The sequence below is a fragment of the Filicampus tigris genome, chromosome 14, assembly GCF_054856515.1.
Source record: "Filicampus tigris isolate MCC_2025a chromosome 14, RoL_Ftig_1.0, whole genome shotgun sequence".
NCBI classification, from domain to species: domain Eukaryota; kingdom Metazoa; phylum Chordata; class Actinopteri; order Syngnathiformes; family Syngnathidae; genus Filicampus; species Filicampus tigris.
This window is the reverse complement of record NC_141230.1, coordinates 7,043,813-7,064,299: the sequence shown is the minus strand read 5'-3', so window position 1 is coordinate 7,064,299 and position 20,487 is coordinate 7,043,813. Positions and strand designations below refer to the sequence as shown.

General features: G+C 40.2%; 1 protein-coding gene across 5 annotated transcripts; it reads right to left on the bottom strand.

Annotated features, from left to right (window-relative positions):
- Positions 1 to 16,396, bottom strand: rbm44 (RNA binding motif protein 44). 5 transcript variants are annotated; one of them, XM_086052407.1, is made up of 14 exons: positions 15,920 to 16,396; positions 15,744 to 15,819; positions 15,353 to 15,459; positions 13,747 to 13,821; positions 12,185 to 12,354; positions 9,894 to 10,066; positions 7,909 to 8,413; positions 7,147 to 7,199; positions 6,964 to 7,080; positions 6,247 to 6,379; positions 5,948 to 6,047; positions 4,542 to 4,652; positions 4,375 to 4,454; positions 1 to 713 (listed from the first exon to the last, which is right to left on the bottom strand). In XM_086052407.1, the coding sequence occupies exons 1-14, from the start codon at positions 16,059 to 16,061 to the stop codon at positions 456 to 458; spliced, it is 2,100 nt and encodes a 699-aa protein (XP_085908533.1). In that variant the 5' UTR covers positions 16,062 to 16,396; the 3' UTR covers positions 1 to 455. The 5 variants fall into 5 exon arrangements, with proteins under 5 accessions (XP_085908533.1, XP_085908536.1, XP_085908534.1 ...); XM_086052410.1 differs by having other exon boundaries at positions 8,275 to 8,413; XM_086052408.1 differs by having other exon boundaries at positions 9,894 to 10,063.
- Positions 16,397 to 20,487: the final 4,091 nt, after the last annotated feature.

The window sequence follows — 20,487 nt, the reverse complement described above, 5'->3', positions numbered from 1 at the left end:
TGAGCTTGCAGAAACTTCACCCAATGGCTTTAATGTTTGAATTGTTTTGAAGAAAGTGATAGCATATACAAATGAGACAGACATTTTGTCTTTTGAGTTGTGGTAAATTAAACAACTGTGCTGCTATTAAGCGTGATACAAAGAAGCCCTGGTTTAAACGTGCTATAACATTGAAAGACATATTTACACAACTATCATTTTAATGGCAAGAAGAAACAAATGCCGTAGCATACAAACTATTTTAACACAATTCTATGGGAACGTAAGATCATGCTGGCAGTGGAAACTCCTGAAAGCAAAAACAGTCACGATAGCACAAATGTAATACAAGCTGGTGGCATCAGCATCAAAATCAAACCTTATTTGTAACCAACTGGTGAATTCAAAACCTTGGGGGTGCATCATGACTTCAAATGCCAAACATGAATGTTATTTCTTGTCAACCAAAAGTTTTATTACGGTGGCACCACATTCGCTGCCCTGTTAATTAAGTCGGATGTCATTTGCCTGATAGTGCTGAGGGGCAGAAGGCAAAGGTCACTTTGGTAAATGTCCCACAGCTCCTTCATAGCTCCCACAATGCTCTGCTTTGCCACTCCCGGGTGGAAGCGTGTCAGATCAGCCATCAGGGTGTCAAATGCGGCCATGGTGCCATACTGCCGTGGCACAAAGGTTGCCCTTGGCGCGGGTGTGCTGCTGACACAAAAGTTTTTCTGGAGACAAAGCAGAGGCTCGGTGGTCAACTTGTGGAGCTCTTCGCCATCATTTATTTATTTGCAGTCTAATTGCAAATGAAACATGAGATGTATTCACATTACCTAGGATATATTTCTTAAAATCATTCCTAAAAGTTAAGACTCTGGATTTACATATTTAATAAACTAACCACCTCAACAATCACTTCACTGGCTGAAAATGGGTCATATTAAAAAAAAGAAAAAACAGCACTGTCCAGCAGTGTCAAGTTGTTGAACCGTTTTCCCCACATCAGGCAAGTCCTCTTATGGCCTTACAAAATGTTTTGACAAAATATGATGCAACAAAACAACATTTTATCATCATACGCTATAGAAAATAGTGTTGGGCACTAATACGGTATTCCGCAGCATCTAAAAATAGCAACGGTGTCACTTTCAACACAGTCTTAAAAAACTGCAGCACATAAGCACAATATGATAATATAATTTTTGATAGCACATATAGTTGTGTTTTCAACTTACTATTAGTCACGTGACAGTCCATGGCCGGTCACGCGGCTCACGAATCAAGCCCAAAAATGCAATTGCTGCAATTTGGCATCTTTTTTTTTGGTTGTTAGTTCAAATGCCAACAGTACAACAAGTTGCCAAGCTGCCCAGTTCTTTTTGAAATGCTACGGGGGCTGATGAGCCGTTTAGAAAAAAGGAAGCAAAATACCCGCCAGAGGTGGGCATCGTCTATCCGTCACTAAGTACCCGTCTATATTTCCAGGCCAACTCACGTGGTCCCAGTCCGTCCCTTGTCGGCGACAGCCAACCAGCGTCGATAACATATTTTCACATCACACGCATGCGACACGCCACCAAATACAGAAAAAAATATCAAATAAAAACAACAGACACGCAGTGTGGTGATTGATGAAATAAAAACAATATGGGACACTTGTCATTGCGTCTGTGGGACCGAAAGTTTTACAACGCTGTTTTTTTTTTTTTCTTTATTTGGCTGCGCGTCATGAGTGCAGCAACTGCGTGCGGCATGGTACCGGTAAGTCCGTTCTCGACGCCATTTGGCTGACTCGGACCGACTGTACGGACCTAAAATATGGAGAAATCACAGACGGACTAAAACACAGACGAATGCCCCCCTCTGCATAATACCTCCTAAAATACCCCTATTTACCGTGTAGTGTTTTGAAGAAAATAAGTGAAAATATTAAGGTTCGCTGGATTATGTTGGCTTGTTTGTTTAATATGGATCGATGAGATGCTTCATTGCAAAAAGACCCCCTCAATCGTGTGTCATGAGGTAAGTTTCCGTTTCATTTTAATATGCACTTTATAGACCACAAGTGTCAAAGTCAAATGGACGGAGGGCCAAATAAAAAAATTAGCTACAAGCCAAGGGCCGGACTGATAGAATGTTCATTGAAGTTTTTGAAAATGTCCAGATTGGATCGGGTCCTTCGCGCCTGCTGATGATGTCACGCTTTATATTTCTGTAATATATTTCTTTGCCTCTGTTTGTCACCCCCCTGGCTGTTGTGTTTTTATGTTCGGAGTTACTAAATAAAAAATAAAATAATGTACATTACTGCTACTTTTGCGAGGCAGCTCGTACGTCACTTCCGCTACCCGAGAAGAAGCCGCTGCCCGTCTTGTGAAACAAAATCAGTGGAACGTTTGCGTTTCTCCTGCCAACCTGGAAACAATTTTCTGGTTGATTGTATGAACTGTACATAATGTGAAGTAAAACGGAGAGGATTATATGATTGGTATGATGTCTCCAGCTGACTATTTTAGAGTGGCAAGGTATGGATGTGGGTGCTCCTGTCAGAGAACACTGACCCATATTCCACTTGACACGTCTATTTATTATGGTCTGCAACAACACAGACAAAGAATAACCTAGCAACATCATCCAACGCATACCCATTAGTTAACAATATGCCTAAACATTACAATTCACTGTGTTAAGAAATTAATCAGCCAAACAATACACGTTTCATCACTAGAATAGTTAGCATACTAGCCGAAATATCTAACTAGTGTTCATCAACGTGACATCACTCACGAGAACACATCTAGGCTATTATGTAGAGTTGTTACCTGACACGAACTTAAATGATTAAATTCACCTTTTAACATTTACACACAACAACAATCGTGGTGAAACACGGGAAATCTGCAACTACTGAGTTTGCTGGCACGAACAAACTACTAGCTAGTTGTGTCGAAGGAGGAGAAAGAAAAGAAAGCACGTCTCTCGCTATCAGCACTAGCGCTCGAGGAGCGTTCAATGCCTGCTCACAGTGTGGGACATCTCAGCCCTACGTCGAAACTCAATGAATTTATCAAACTGCCAACAATTACTAATAGATAGATTTCCTAACATGAAGTATTTCTTAATAAAGCGTGTTTTACTCTTACTTTTCACCACAATCCGATTCTGAAAGCCACGAAACAGTGACGCGAAGTCTTCAGTTGGCACGTATGCGACCGAAGGACGATACTCACAAAAGTAGCGGTAATGTTATTTTATTTTATATTTAGCAAACAACAGCCGGGGAGTGGCAAACATAGATGGAAAGAAATACATTACAGAAATAGTGTAATGAATTGGGTTAGATGTTTTGTGGTCGAATTTGTGTTTTGCTGGGTTGTGTTGTTTCCGAGGTTAGTGAATGCATCGCGCGGCTCGCTGGATGGGAGGGCATGGAAGCAAGAGGAGCGGAGGAGGAGAGCCGTACTGTATTGGCGTCGGCTGAGGCCCACAGTAACCAGTTGGACTAATAAAAACGTGATAATTAAACTACATCTGTGTTCTTGGAAGACGCTACAATATATTTAAAAGCGTGACGTCATTGGCAAGCGCGAAGGACCCGATCACATCTGCTACCCACACCGGCTTGCTGCGGTCTGCGAGCCGGATCTAATAATAAAGCAATATCATGCCAGGGTCCGTAGAAAACCTTTTCGCGGGACAGATGTGGCCCGCAGGCCTTGACTTTGACATAGGTGTTATAGACGCTGCTAGTTGGATCACTGTTTTATTTACTGCATCACTCATGGCTTTAAACATGTAAGAAGGCGTTTTCCAAAGGCGTAGCCAAAATGAAGATGTATTGTATTAGACAGGTGTGTTTGCTGGTGTGACGTTTTCAAAGGCTGGGATGGGTGCTCTACATGAGCGCGTACTTTGAAGTACTCGGATGTTGCTGCCTTGATTTTTGTACACATTCAATCAATTCAAGCGTTAAATGACCGATTTAATGTATTTTGTAAGTAGTATTATGTGGACGTGAGTGCTGCAATAGCAATATAAGGTATATTACATTTTGAACGAAGCGGTGCCTGGGAACTTAAGCTGGCGTTTTTTGGACCTCCTGTAAAATTGTGATTTTGACACTACAAGGATTCTGCCAGACAGCGACAAATAGGCTAACATCTTCATTTTAGATGTCAAAAAGTGTTTGTGGCTTCTTTTCCGTGAAAACCAGCTCGAAATGGGTCTTTGCGTGCTAAAGGTTGCCGACCCCTGTGCTAGAAAAACCTGACTGCAATTTGATACCAGCGTGCCAATTATAGTTTTAATCAGCATAAAAATCTAACTCAACAGATTTTTTTTTTTCAAAATTGTTCCTCAGTGTAATTGAAGCAAATGGTGTGAACTCACCTCAGTCATATTTTTGGCTATGTTAGGAACACCAACAAGTCCAGAAGCCATTTCCTCTTCCTTGTCCAATTGTGTGTTAACTGCCACAAAGTTAACAATGATATGACGGGAAATACATAAAGATGGTGTTTATTAGCATCCGTATGGCCTCATATTGTATATCTCACCATTTGACATCTCCTCTGACTGTTCTTTCACCTCAGCCGGTATTAAGGCTGGATTAAGGTCTTCCTTAGCATCGTACCACACCTCGCCCATGTTCAGCTCTTTGCATGCACCTATTGTCCATGGGCAAGTACACACCACTCAAACAACCAGAGATTTTGAAATACATTTTTAAGTTGTTGTTGGTTTTTTTGCATACTTGACTGCAATCATGCTAGTAGCCAAGTTGTCTGAGGCTTCATGCCCTGGCAGGGTCACCCATGGAAACCAAGTCCTAGGTCAGGGAGCTGACAATGCGTGGCTCATAACCTATATAACCATAACCAGGCCTGTACCCATGGGCCCAAAGAGGCAACGTGGGTCTCCCTTCCCATGGGCTCACCCATGGCCATGGCCCAAGGGAGTCTGGTGCATAGAGAGTTGGGTGGTAGCCTAAGGTAGGGACATTGGTGGTCCGATCCCAGGCAACAGGAGCTAGAGGGTTGGACTCTACCAAGGCTTTCCTTTTTCACCAATTCTATTCATAACCTTTATGGACAGAATTTCTAGGGACAGCCAAGCGCACTGCACGCCAGTTCCATGCGCAGCGCAAGACCGCCCTTTTCCGTTCCTCCTTTTCCTGCTTCAACTGCGTGGCTTGAATCAGGACGAACTCCCCACAGCTCATCGGCCTAATCCATTCCAAGGACAATCAGTGAGTGCAAAATGACCAATGTACAAAATAGAATTGGTGCTTAAAGTTGATTTTAAAAAAGGGTTAAGTTAGTCATGGAACCGCATGCCCAACTTTTTAGAAAGCACTATCTCATGCGAAGATCATCCATTTTTTATTGTTTTGTTTTATTAATCCTATTATATTCTCATTCTTTGCTACTCTTTCCACCATAGTTAGTTTTATGACGTATTCCTCCCAATTCCTATGTAGATTTAGGAAAATAAACATTCACCTCATAAAACTGCATTGTGTACTGTGTGTGCTTTAATAAAAGTTCAAAACTAACCTCCAAGAATCAAAACCAAACGTGAAGCCCTTTAACTGTAGCCGTCTTCTAACTAATGACTGATTTTCAGTTTTTTTTCATCCATTTAAGCCAATAAAGTAAAAAAACAATGTAGTGCCCCTGGTGGCAGCTGAGTATACTGCAAGCGGTCAAATTCAGCTGCTGTTAATTAATTAAATAATTACTGCCCATTATCGCTACAATGTCCACCTCCAATTCTGAGACCATCATCTTCAGTTGGAAAAGGGTGGAGTTCTCTCTCCGGGTCAGGGTTGAGATCCTGCCTCAAGAGGAGGACTTCAGGTATTTTGGGGTCTTAATCACTAGTGAGAGAAATCTGGGTTTCCCTGCTAAAGCTGCTACCAATCCCGGATAAGTGGAAGAAAATGGATGGACGGATGGCATACTTGATTGGTTTTCTTCAAGAGTGGTCGCTTTCGAAGTGGCACTGCTCTTGCTGGTGCTCTTGGATTTGCCGCAGTCCATCCTGAGCTTTCTCTCAGCATCCTCGGAAAGTCAAACATTGTTATTAGGAATAGGAAGTAAAAAAAATGTTAATGGCAAACATTTATTATGGTTATGTTGTGATTAGTATAATACTGGAAACACATGCACAACCAAGTAGGGTTGATGGCTAGGCAGTAAACATTGTATGTGTTTTAAGCATTTTTGTCATTACAGGGATGTAATTCATTCCAGTGCTCACCCTGTCACAATCTAGAGTCAAAGGCTCAAGGTGATCCAGAGGTATCCCTGCCAGGATCTCATCTCTCATCTTAGTATAGTCAGATTCCAGTTTTTGTAGAACAGCCAAAAAATTGGCTGGAGACTCTGTTGACCTACAATGCGTAAGGAAAACTTGAAACATTAGTTTCATTAGCATGACAAGTCATGTTTGTTTACTTGACATGTTTCTTTGAAATTGTCCTTACTGTTAACACAACATATCGTTGCTGTCTTGTGAAAAACACTCGTGTTCAATTTTTGATTTTTTTTTTTAATTTTCATGCTAATGCGATGTCTGTAACGCGGAAACACCACTCACGTAAAAATAAGAAAATTGAAAAAAAAATGTGCAAGTGTTTCTCACGAGACAGCAACGATATGCAATAGCAAGTTGTTACCAATCCCTCGTTTGAAATACATTGAAAAATAGTTGAACAAACTGGCTTCTGATTTCAAAACTAGTTAGCCATCATCATGTGGTGAATAATGTGATAATATAAAGCGATCATACATTTATATGGGTTCACAGTCGTAATGGCCTTCTGAGGACAAAAATTAGTTTGACAACCTTGCTAGGCAGTTTATAAAAGTTTTGTTTTCAATAAGACCAACTTGGAGGTCAACCAGTGTCATGGCACATACAGTATGTTTTTTAGGTTGCACTTCACATTAAAAAGAAAAAAGAAAAAAAAATTACAGTTGACGATTGCTGCAATATTGTCTGTACATGTAGTACTGCATGAACAGCACACTTAGCTCCGCCTTCTTAGCACGTTCCACAAAGTCGCATTGCTTTCCCTGGTGGTGATGGAGACTGGACAAAAATGTCAAAATTAAAATATCATCAAGTCAAGTCAGTCAGAAAATCTTATGTTGTTACCTCTTCTCTTTTTTCATTTTCACTTCTTGCGCCAGCTTTAGTTTGCTAAATTCCTGAAATATAAAATGTATACAGCTACTATCAATGTAAATCTTTTTAATCGTCGTTCTGTTATTACCGCCTCCAAGCAGAAAAAGAGTGCAAAAGAAAGGTCAATTGCAATTCTAATTGTAACCCTAAGCCTAACTGGGGGGGACTAGACTGGAAAAATATGTATATACCTGTGTAATGTGTATAATGCATTAATGTCATACTGACATCTAAAGATTTTTGGGGGCCTTAGAGGGAGCCTGTGCGCTCAGTCACATTCTAGTTTATTCCATTACCAGGCTTAATAATGGGCGCTCACATGAAAAACCCTGAGTAATTATTTATTATTTATTCCTATTTTTACTTAAAGAGGTTTGATAGTGAGGGAAAACAAGACGGCCGTTGGTGTAAAGAGGAGGCTGCCGAAGATAGGTTTCGATGGAAAAAAAAGGCCACCACAGTGCAAAATCCAACAAGACAAGCTGAAAGGAAAACGATAAGAATCAGATAGCTTTATCAGATAGAGTTTGACACTGCATATAATCTATGGGAAGTAATGTGAATTTATCCGAATTAGCGTGAATGTTTGGATTTACAAGTATAACTCAAATGTGCATGATAATGAATTAATCGATCCTTAAGACTATCAAAAACAACTGATTTTATGCACATTAAGTTGGGAAGTGTACGGCTTTAATATCAAACTTCCAATACCTGGAAAATTGAAATTACCTTAACAACATCGTCCAGATCTGACATGTGCAGCTCGGTTAGCACAATCTTGTCGGATTTGAGCAGCTCTTCGGTTTGGGTGAAGGCCGACGAATGCTTGGTGAATGGGGTGCCCACCATGATGCCGCAAGAGGCAACACAGGGCACCATGGAGGTGCACTTTTCTGCAGTGCTGACCTTCTGCTCTACTATGCAGGTGTTGTTGCTGAATGCAACTGCTTCACTAACAAGGTGAGCCTCTCTGCTTTGTGCCAACTTCTTAACAGCAATGATGAGGCTGCTATCTTCCTGAATGATGCTAGAATGCCTCGAGTCACCTTTCATATTATCCACACTGTGCTCTGTGGAAATCTCCCCTTTATTTACCTCAGCGGAGACCTGAAGGTTGCCTTCTTCAGGTAGAACTGGCAGTATTGAATTGCTATTGTAACTGGAGTTAACTTCATCCCCTCTCAAGTTGTACAGCTGGGACTGGAGCTCAATTTCAAACTGCTGCCATTCAGACCTGAAACGTAAAATAACGTGGATGTAGTGTACTGCATTCCGAAAATATTTTATCTTTGACCAAACTATGTCTGCCTAGGAAAGCGAGGAGGCAACATTGCCCCTTTAGGCTCATTTAGCTGTGGATTTTCAACAAGGAAATGTTGCTAGACTGAGCTTGTATGTGATAGCTACTTGCTAACTGGAAAGTCGAGTTGGTAAATGGTTAACTTTAGCTGTTTAAATCTTTGAACTTGAGGTAACGTTTTATTTTTTGCAAAAATGTAAAATTAAATTAAGAGATCACTTGACTTGACCGCGGACCAGGCGCTGCTCGAGGTGCCGAGGACCAAGCGGAGCCTCAGAGAGGATCGAGCCTTTTCTGTTGCTGCTCCTTCCCTCTGTAATGACCTCCCATTGGTTGTTAGGCAAGCCCCCCTCTCTGTCCATTTTTAAAACCCAGTTGAAGACACATTTCAACACACATGTCAATTTATTGGCTTTATTTATTCATTTATATTTTTATTTATATTTTATATATTATTCATATCTATATTTATTAATACATGTATCACAGCCTTTTGTTGTTTTTGTTCTATTTATTGTATTGTTTGTAAAGTGGTTTGTTACAGCTCTAACTGTTGCGCTATATAAATACAATCGTATTGTATTGTATTGTATCTGTTGAGTCTCAACAAATTGTATTGTACTTTTTTTCTCCCACATTCCAAAAACATGCCTCTTGCATTGATAGAAGACTCTAAATTGTCTGTAGGTATGAATGGTAGTTTGTCTCCTTATATGTGCACTGTGATTGACTGGCGACCAGCCCACGATGTACCTCTCACCCCAAGTCAGCTACAATAGTCTCCAGTAGGCTGTGACCCTAATGAGGCCAAGCGGTATAAAAATGGATGGCACTGAGCCACTGACATTAATTAACACATCATGGTCAATGTAAAGTGGAGCCTTGCTACTCAAACCCTTCCAGAGCACTGTTAAACATCCGCTTTAAATTCACCTGCTTCATAAAAAGTAAAGAAAATAGAATTAATACTGTGGTTGAACTTTAACCTCTATTAACAGTTTGAATACTAAGCACTTTGATGAGTACCACTCTCTGGGGACAATAAGTTCACTTGTCAAGTTACATTGTTGTCATCCCTTATTCCTGTGGGAATACGTATATCTGCACAAAAGCCACAAAAATGAACACTGAAACAAAACACTGGTTAGTCCCAAGTGTCATTTGTATTTTGAAATATAGCATCCATGCAATTTAGTTTATGAATTGACGCTGAAAAAAAGCAAACATTCTGTGAAGAAACAAAAACAGTATTGGGGGGGGCTCCTGGTTCATGACCTTACACTCTCTGGATGCTGGAAAGCAACTGCAGCATGTTGTTAATATGCCATGCTTGCGGTATCATATATGCAATGTCTTAAAAAAAATCACGACCAAATTAAGCATTACTGGTGTTGTTTGGCGAGAGTTTACTCACTGCAAATTGATGTTATCAGCTGAATTGTTCCATCTGTCACGTGCCATTGACATCTGGCTAATCGGTGGATGTTTTCCTTGCTGATGGCATGTACCTTGCTCCAAGTCCATAGTGAAACCAGGCAGGCCCTGCACGACACCACTAGAACTGGACTGTGCTAGTACTGATCCCTGCTAGAAAACGCAGAATTACAATATAGACCTGTGAAGTATTTTGCCCCTTCTCAAATTCTTTTTTTTTTTTTTGCATAGTTTCCCCACTTTAATGTTTAAGATCATCAAACTGTAAATACCAGACAAAAATAACCAAATCAAACATAAAATGCTGTTTCTAAATGCTGATTTTCAGAGCTGAGCATTTTACAAAAACTTCTTGGTCCGTTTTTCGCCTTCCGCTAACAGCTGGGGTACCCTTCCGCCGTCCATTTATTCACCATTTTGTGCGGCCGGACTAAATAGTAATCGCCTATAGGCCGGTCCGACTATCATTTTAAACGGGCTTCCGTTAGCATTTCCGACAAACTAAACAAATAATAATAATCTATTGATTAAGTATCGCAATATGATTAAGTATTGCAATATATAATGATATTGAATTATCGCCCAGCTCTACTTTCCAGACTGATAGATGTCAATTACTTTATTTCTCATCTGTTCTTGAATTTCTTAGGATTGTGGCATTTTGTTGCAGCTTTTTTAGGGCAGACTTCATTCTGTCACACAGGTTCCACTTAAAGGGGAAGTCAACGCAAACATTTTTATTTCAGGAATATGTTCTATGCAAGCCCATTGAAACAGGGCATTCTGATAAATATTGTGTTTGTGGAATAAGTGTTAATTCACTCGTTTTCAGCCATCATTGGGGGCGGTCATTTTGTCTTCTGTCGACTGAAAATAACATCACTGCTCACAACGACCACTCACGGCTCAGATTCAGCGAACAGGTCAGCCGTAATTGGTCATTGTGAGCAGTTGTGATATCATTTTCAGTCGATAGAAGACAAAATGGCCGCCCCCACAGATGGTTAAAAACTATTGCATTTTGCTGTTTAACTTATATTTCACAAACGCGAAATTAATCAGAATGCCATGTTTCAACCAGTGGGCCTGCTGGGAACATATTCTTGAAAAAAATATGTTTGGGTTGACTTACTCTTTAAATCATTTCTTAACTGAACATGTCTGAAGGCAATTGGGCTTGGATGTGGTCAGTGAAAATGAATTTGGCTTTCCAAAAAAATGTGATTAGCCATGCTTCAACAAGGGAGACAATTAATCTTTTCCACATGATGAGGTAGCAATGAATAGTTCCACCCAACCCCCAGCCTCCAAAACATAAAATCACCATTTAAAAACTGAATTTTATGTTACCTTGGTTGATGGTCTTAAACATTAAAGAGGGGAAGATATTAGGGCCCAACCGATATGGATTTTTTTTAGGCCGATGCCAATGCATATTTTTGTCAGAAAAAAAAACCCTCAATTACCGATTAACTGGACGATTAATCAAAAAATATATACTGCATAATATATTATATATGACTCAAAGCATTTCATTGGCCTTCAATTTTACACAGATTTTGGCGTCTTCATCTATGGTCCCTATTACCCGCGAATAGTGGGGGTCAACTGCAAAATTATTGTTAGGAGAAAAAAAAAAAAAAAATCCTTTTTGTTTTCCAGAATGCATTGCATGGCGGAATGCATTTAATTAATTGAGTTATCATGCCATTAATCCTTATCATACGTGTGTTTGTGTTACCAGTAGTTGAATATGTGTCATATCCGTTTGATTTAAGTTGCACTGTTTTTTTTATTTTTTTATTGTATTTATTTTTAAACAAATTGTGACTTTGTTGTGTGTAAAATAGTGTGTTCCAAGTCAATTCCTTGCACAACATGCATTGTTATCCCAAGCAATGCTTTGTTTTGAATGACAGGTCCATAGATTCTTATCTACAAATTTGATGATTTAAGTATACAAGGTGATGGTCCAGATTTCTGAATAATAAATAAAGAGTCTTACTTGTGTACAATTGCTGTAAATTGTTAGAGTACATAATAGTAAAAACAATCGGCAAACATGAGCCATTTGGACATTTTGGCCGATGTTTAAAGGGCCATAATCAGTCGATTTAATTGGCCGACTGATTAATCAGTCGGCTCTAGAAAATATGACAACCCCCCGCCCCCAAAAAAAGAAGAGTTTGAGAAGAGGGCAAATACTTTTTCACTGCATCATCTATTCACAACACAGGAATTGTCAGTAAAGTTTTCTGCTTCTATCCATACTTGGCACTGCTTCAGGTGAGTTGTTGGTCTCTGAGTTTGGGATCTGTTGTAGGTGGTTTGGAAATGGTCTTTCACGTTGCTGATGTAGCTAGCAGTGCACGGCAAGTCTTTTTGTGTGAAATTTTCCTCAAACTCTTTCGGGGACGTTTGCAATAATACTTGAGGTATTTCTAGCAAAAGAAGCAACCAGATATATAAGATATAAAATAACACAATATCTTTATATTAAAAGCCAAGTTACACAAGGGTTTTGAAATGAAGTGGAATTTAAAAGGTTGAACAGTCGATTCCCATTGGATTTAATCAGAGCTGGGCAAACCGCCTATGTGACAGACCGGTCCGTCTATCCGCTTACGACGGATGCCCATTTTGTAGGCCATAAACGATAGACGGGAAACTTAAAAACTCGGACTAAGCATAGTGGGAAGCCCATTTCTTCTGTCTATGTAATTGTCTATCGTCCATTTTCGCTGTGAGGCTTCAATGGCCGCAGCGGGGCTTCTGTTTTCTGTTGGCCGCGGCCGAGGTCCTCAACGGTCCATAAACATCAGAGGCTTTTTAAAGATCATTAGCTGGCTAATTTACTATTTGAACCCGCTGTTGACACGCTTCAAATGCGCCAGTAGCACTTACCTGCGTGTGCTTACATGCATTGCGAGCCCCGGGGTTGGATTTGTCGTATTGTATAATTATTTGGGTCCAACGGACGGCCAGAAGTCACAGTCAAGTTACTTATTTATTTTCCACACTTCCCCTCCTTCCTGGCCTTCAAAATAAAAGCATACCAGCAAACCACCTTACACAGCAGGTTTGCTATGGCGTATTTCCGGAAGTGGTGAACGCCAGTAAAAGCGTGCATGAACTCCACCTTGATGTGCTAGCGTCATGCTGGTGCGTCGCTTCAAAAAGACAGCTACAACAATGCATATCGTGCCTGCTACAACCATAAAGGGACCGAGATGACTAGACGATGCATTTAATTTTATTGCGAAAACGATTAGCAAGGTGGCGGCTAAGGGGGAACGTGGGATGGTAAATTCTTTACACACACAAAGCTGGCAAACTAGTTTTGCTTTGCGGCAGCTTTGCCACGAGCTGCGTGCTGCATTCTCTCTCTAGGTACACTGACTATGACAGTGAGCCATTTGTTGCAAAAAAAAACAAACAAAAAAAAAAAAGGGGGTGGGGGAGGGCGGAGGGATAACGGACGCAGTTTGTTTTAATACCACGCGGCAGGCGGTTTTTAAAAGTCTTGTGCAACTTTAGAGGCATATTTGTTCCGACAATTTTTCTTGGATTTCGAATTGTGTGACCTCAGGGGCGTTTTGACTTTTTGAGCTAGCAAAACTGGCAATATTAATCTTATATTTCCAAATGGGATCCTTGCTCCAGGCCCTATGTAAGTACTTATGATGAAAAAAATGTGGTCATACAAAATGCTGTAAATTAACTTCAGGCACATACAATACAGTTATCCTTGTTTCATCTGAAATTATCTGCAATGAAAGTGAATTGAAAAAAAATGCATTTCAAACGCATGCTCCAACGGCATGTTAACTTACGCGTCAAACAAGTGTGTTGGAACAGCAGTTGTATTGCAGGATGTCTTTGCAGAAAATGGAAAAAATCTCCTTCATCTATGAAAAAAAACATGGTGATTGTCATTGCATTGCATGTGTACATTAAATCAATCACGTGTCACCACATTAGGTACACCTTACACCTGCATCATCCATCCATTAATTTCTAAAAAAGGACAGGCATAATAACCGATTAACTTAGGAATTATGCCAGTTGATAAAATTGATAAATCATTTTCCTGGATTTCCACAACACATGAGAACCCTGTGAAAGTGTGGGAGCATTTCAGCTTGAAATGCGCACCCTGTCATGTAATCATTGTCACACAGACCATGCTGGAAGACGCCACTTGGTTAATTTGACCTAACCTCAGTTCCTTGACGTGGCTTCTATACAGTGATATCAATGTTGATGTACATTACGATTACAGTATAACATTACCTCTACGGAGGGCTTGGTCTGTGAACCCATTAAAGCCTGAAGCTCCCCGTGAGACACCTCTCTAAAACCTACGGTCGTCTTTGGAGTCACCCTTGAGAACCTGACATTTTCGCCACCCACAAAAGAATTAATATCTCAGCCCCTGTAGCAGGTAGAAACATAATTCCAAAACAATTTGAGATCTTGAGATGTGGCTTTCACACAGGCCCGAGTTTATTAATCTTTACTGTTTCAATCGAAGATGCAAGTGAAGCACTATTTTTAATTTTAAAAACATCGAGTGGTAATTACCATGCTGTGTTTTCTTACAAAGACATTGAAATCGTCATGGTCTAGAAACATATCTTAACCATACATCACGTTTGGCTGCTTTCATGGCTTTAAAGTGTCGTCTATATCACTGCCGTGACTTATATCAGAGTTCCTGCGATCAACTGTTCCTCCATCACTCCTCAAAAAAATTCTGGATATCCTCTGACAACTCACAACATCGTCACATGTATATTCTGATGCATTTCGTTGGCTAAGAGACCGAGAATTGGATTAAAAAAAGAAAATGACGAATACGCTCTCCAGGCTTTAAAGGGAGAAACGCACAACAGCGCCCCAGCTTTAGTGGGTTAATTATCTGACTAACCATCGAGTTGTGGCTTGTTTATTACCATGGTGAGGGTTAGGTGACAAGTGCAGTATACGTTAACATTACGCCTGTAACACTTGCGCAGGAGATTTAAAAAAAGAAAAAGAAAAATCATGGGTGAAGTTACTCAAACAGGTTGTGAATTTGAGAAAATTCTCATATATACTGGGTAAGGTAAAATATTTCTTGGGGATTATTATCAAACGAGTGAAGCATCCAAACAGATTTACACAGTACAGACAAAAGACAGATTTATTATACCAGTAAATCTACCAGTGGGGTTATTTTGGCAAATAAAAGACTCGACACAAAAATGGGAACGTCAGATTTATCAAACTTTACAATTTTGCTCTGTTTCCCCATCAATACCTCAAAATGGGCCGCTGGATCTACACTTTAGGTACCAGCTGCATTATAGGGTTTTGTTGTTGTTGGGTTGTTTTTTTTGAGTGCACAATTCAATCAGTTAAATTGGTGATCATATTCATTAATGAAGTCATATTTACCTTGTATGAGCTGTCTGTATTCAGATGGCAAACTCAAGCGCCAGGCAATTAACTTGGGGTCACGAAAAGCAATGTTAGGATGAGCCACCACAAAATCATACAGAGAGCTGGAAGATAGAAGAAAAACACATTTAGAGCAGGGGTGGGCAATTCCGTCCCTCGAGGGCCGGTATCCTGCATGTTTTATATGTCACCCGCCTGATTCAAATGATCAGGATCATTATCCAGCCTCTGCAGACCTTACTGATTGTATGATCATTTGAATCAGGTATGTTGCAGCAGGGAGATTGAAAACAGGCAGGATACCGGCCCTTGACTGCCGGAATTGCCCATCCCTGATTTAGAGGATCAAAATATCAGCATTGTTGTCAACGTTCATAAATGGTCGTACATCTGCAAAAAGAACTTTTTAGTGTTTTCTGAAAACTCTTGGTACTCAGGATAAGTGGACCTCAAGTCAGATTCTCCTGTAATAAACCACAAAATGTTGTTCAAGTAAACGCTTAGTGATTTCAACGCCAAGACACTTTTAAAGGAACATTTGAATATATACTGTATGGGACTTACGTAGATTTGTTGCATTAGCCCCTGCGTGATAAAATGGAGGTACGGTTGAATAGTCCATGGGACTCAAAGTCGGACAGTAAGGGGTCCCACGAACGGTCAAAGTTAGCGGATAGCAAGGCCAAACCGGTTGAAAGTGAGCCATGAAATTAATTTTACTCGAGAGATTAATATGAACTATAAAAATGAAACGTCTCTGAAGTCAGGAAAAAAATTAGCAACCTTGTCTTGACGCATTCAAAATGAACTAAGGCTTCTTGCTAGTAGGCAGCTAGCCACGTGAGTGCCCCCAGAAAATCGACAGTCATAAAAATAAATAAAAAATAAAAAGCCTAATCCAAGTTTAAGGCTGTTAAGAAATTTCAAATGATCAAATAAACACCTGGAGTTAGCCTGCAGGAGCTACAACTGCTGAAGACGGGCCATGGCAGCTACCGGTCTTAACTGGCAAATCAATGCGGACCAGTTCACCTGCTGTTGTTTTTTTTCCTTCTCCATACCATTCTGTTACTCAATCATTCATATAAAATATTTGTATAATTAACTGTGCAAGCAATTAAATGGTCGTGTGGTGATTAACACATTCAAGAAATGTATTTGTAATAATAATTGCATGCTAATTGAAATGAATAATTGTTCATTATTATTAAATTATTCATTTCATCACCAATCGACATACATTAACCACCACCAGTGATGGATCAGTTCAATTTATGTTTAAATACAGTTGTGCAGTAAGTTTGCATAAACTGGCAGAATTTGTAAAATATCTGCTTTTTTTGTGTGTGTGTGGAAAACCTCTCTTTTATTTTGGGATAGTGGTCAGGTGAAGCTATTTGTTATCACATAACTGTGTGTGCCATTTTAAATTCATAATGTCAGCTAAAATCACTCAAACGGCCCTGATAAAAAAACAACACAGTTTTAAACCTGGATTTAAAAGCATTTAGACTCGGGGCTGACTTCACTTCTGTTGGCATCTTGTTCCATTTGTGTGCAGCATAACAACTAAATGCAGCTTCACCAAGTTTACTTTAAACTCTGGGCTCCACTAATTGACCCAAGTCTGCAGATCTCAGAGCCCTACTGGGTTTATAATCAATCAGCATTTTATTAGTATATTCAGGACCCAAACCATTCTGGGATTTGTAGACCAGAAGCAAATCTCTTCTACAGCTAATTGGGAGCCAGTGTAGAGCCTTTCGAACTCATGGTGTAAAATGTTCTGATCTCTTTGTTGTGGTCAGAACCTGATGCTTTTGTTGCCTGACTTCTTCATGCTTTATTGAGGTAGTCCATTAAGAAGACGGTTACAATAATCAAGTCTACTGGAGATAAAAGCATGGATAATTTTCTCCTGGTCTTCTTGGAGCATGCAGCCCTCCAATCTGGATATGTTTTTCAACTGTTAAAAGGCTGTTTTAGTGATTGATTTGATATGATTGCTGAAAGTCAGGTCGGAGTCTATCAACACAACAAGATTTTCGACTTGGTCTTTGGTTTCTAAAGACAGTGACTCCAGGTGTTTGCTAACAGCAATCCTGTTGTCTTTATTGTCGAAAACAATTACCTCTGTTTTGTTTTGGTTTGGCTGAAGGAAATTTTGGTTCATCCAGTTGTTCATTTGGTGTAGACAGTGACACAATACGTTGATTGAACTGATATAATTTGGGGACATTAATAGATATAGCTGTGTGTCATCTGCATAACTGAAAGGGCCAACAATGGCATTCTGAAGCATTTGATCCAAAAGTAACATATATCGACTGAACAGAAGGGGTCCAAAGACTGACCCAAGAGGGACCCCACATGCAGGGGAGGAGCTATGGGTGGGCCTGGGTGTGCACAGGCCCACCCAGATTGACAGACTGCCCACCCAGTGAGATTCAGGAAAATATATATATTTTAAAATTATTATTAAATTATTATTACAATTTGCATTTTGTTGTGTTTTTTATTTGATTGAATATTAACCATGGCGGTGGCACGGTGGTCGACTGGTTAGCACGTCCGCCTCACAGTTCAGAGGTTGTGGGTTCGATCCCGGCTCCGGCCTCCCTGTGTGGAGTTTGCATGTTCTCCCCGTGCCTGCGTGGGTTTTCTCCGGGCACTCCGGTTTCCTCCCACATTCCAAAAACATGCATGGTAAGTTGATTGGATACTCTAAATTGCCCCTAGGTGTGATTGTGAGTGCGGATGTTTGTCTCTGTGTGCCCTGCGATTGGCTGGCAACCAGTTCAGGGTGTCCCCCGCCTACTGCCCAAAGACAGCTGGGATAGGCTCCAGCACGCCCGCGACCCTTGTGAGGAGAAGCGGTACAGATAATGGATGGATTAACCATGGCATAATTGTGGTTGTCTAAGGAAGATCTGAACTTCATATTATTCAGTTTGTAATTTTATTTGCATATATGATGTATTGGGACAGGGGGATTGTGCTCAGTGAGAGAAATATTCAGGCTCACCCTGATTTTTCCAGGCCCAGCCATGAGCCACGTTCTGGCCCCACCACTGCCCGCATGTCATGGCCATTCAATCTCATCCAAAATTTCCAATGGTCACAAAATAACTCCTTTCCCTTTAAGTCAAACCTAAACCGTTTTAGGTCATTTAATCCCACCCAAGTTTCAAACATGTTCAACAGTATATTGTGATTAATTGTATCAAATGCTGCACCGAGATCCAATAAGACAAGCGCCAACACCTTCCCTACATCAGTTTTCAATCTTATGTCATTAATATTTTGATAAGAGCTGTTTTAGTACTGTGATGAGGTCGTGATCCTGATTGGAATTGATCAAAAAGTCCGTTTGAGTTCAAGAATTTGCTGAGTTGATTAAAAAACACTTTTTCAACAATCTTGGTTATGAAGGGAAGGTTTGAGATAGGCCTATAATTTATTAACAAGGAGTCGTTGATGGTTTTGAACTGCTGAATCAAAATGTGCCTTTTTATTTGGAGGTCTATAAATGATTACAATGATCATGTTTGGATCACCTCTTACAAAAAGACTGAGATATTCAAATGAATCAAAATCACCCAGCAAAATGTCTTTGAACTGAAATAATGATTTAAAAATGCTGCCTTTTATGCCATTTGTTCATGAAACTTAAATTCATGGGTGTTGCCTCATTCATAATAGTGTTTTGCAGAGGTGGGGATTAATCAGTGCTGTAGTCCGTCTGTGAGCTCTCGTCAGTATTTCAGGCCGGCCCAGTCTGTCCGAGTTCGCCAAGCAGCGTCGAGAACGGACTTACCGGTACCACGTCACAGGCAAGTCCCTGACCCGCAGCCAAATAAAGGAGAAAGGAAAAAATAAGGCAGTGTTGTATACCTTTCGGTCCCACAGACGCAATGACATGTGTCCCATGTTGTTTTTATTTCAACCGATCTCCACGCTGTGCATGTATGTGTCTGTTGTTTTTATTTGATATTTTGAGTGTGACATGGAAATTATGTTCTCAACGCCGATTGGTTGTCGCCGACAAGGGACGGGCTGGGCACACGGTCGGCAGCCTGAAATACTGACGGGAACTTAGTGACGGACTGACAATATGCCCATCTATGGTGCTTTTGGCCGATCACAATAAAGAAATAAGTAAGGATCATAGGTCATAATGATGTCAGTAATCAATAGTGCTTTGTCAAATAGAACTAATCTTGCAGTAATAACAGAAGACACTTCCTTTTTCAGAGGTTGACATGATATCCTATAACTAGGTTGGTAGCTCTAGATTTATTTCTTCTTAGTTCTTTAGCTGATTTTCTGTCACTTATTTCTTTAGCTTCACTGGATCCTGACTTATTCGGGGGACAAATGAATAATATACTCAATTATCTTGTCAATGACTTTAAAACTGAAATGGTTTTTTTTCCACACACAAAAAAGACTGCACCACCAGAACACCAAGAACATAGCAGAGTGTTCTGTAAACATGTCAAAAAGGAGACCATCACTTGAAATCATTAGAAATGAGCACAACATTTTTTATTAAGCTAAAATGGACTGTATGGCTGAATACATTACTCGTGTGTTTATATCCTTTTTAGACTTTTGTCTGCTTTTAATGACTATGGTATGAGAGCTCCACCAGAGGGTGGCGGTGGCCCATGAAAAACGAAATATGGAAACAAGTCAGTGGGCGGTAGGTATTTGTGAAAAAAAAAAAAACAACCAAAAAAACAGTTATGTCACTGTTTGGAACTAAGGTCTCAGTGGTAATGAGGACTGTGTAAACACAAAGTGTGGAACAAATAATGTGAACATTGTTTTTGCGCCATTTGAAGAAGCAAATCCCACATTTCCCTTAGATGTAGGACGGAAGGAGCACTCTAAATGGACTCTACAGTGGGAGGTGTGTGTTTTTTGCATTGACACAGTGAGAGCCTGAAGATCCAGAGCTTAAACCGCATTAACGCTGCCATTTCTCATACGTGGATCAATAATCCATGAAGAAGCGGCCTGCGGTCATGTGGAGTGATGCATGTCCACTTACAGTATGTGAAGGCCCAGCTCTGTGTGTCAAGTGCTCTGTAACAGCGTATATATCGATTGGGAGTCTTGTTTACGAT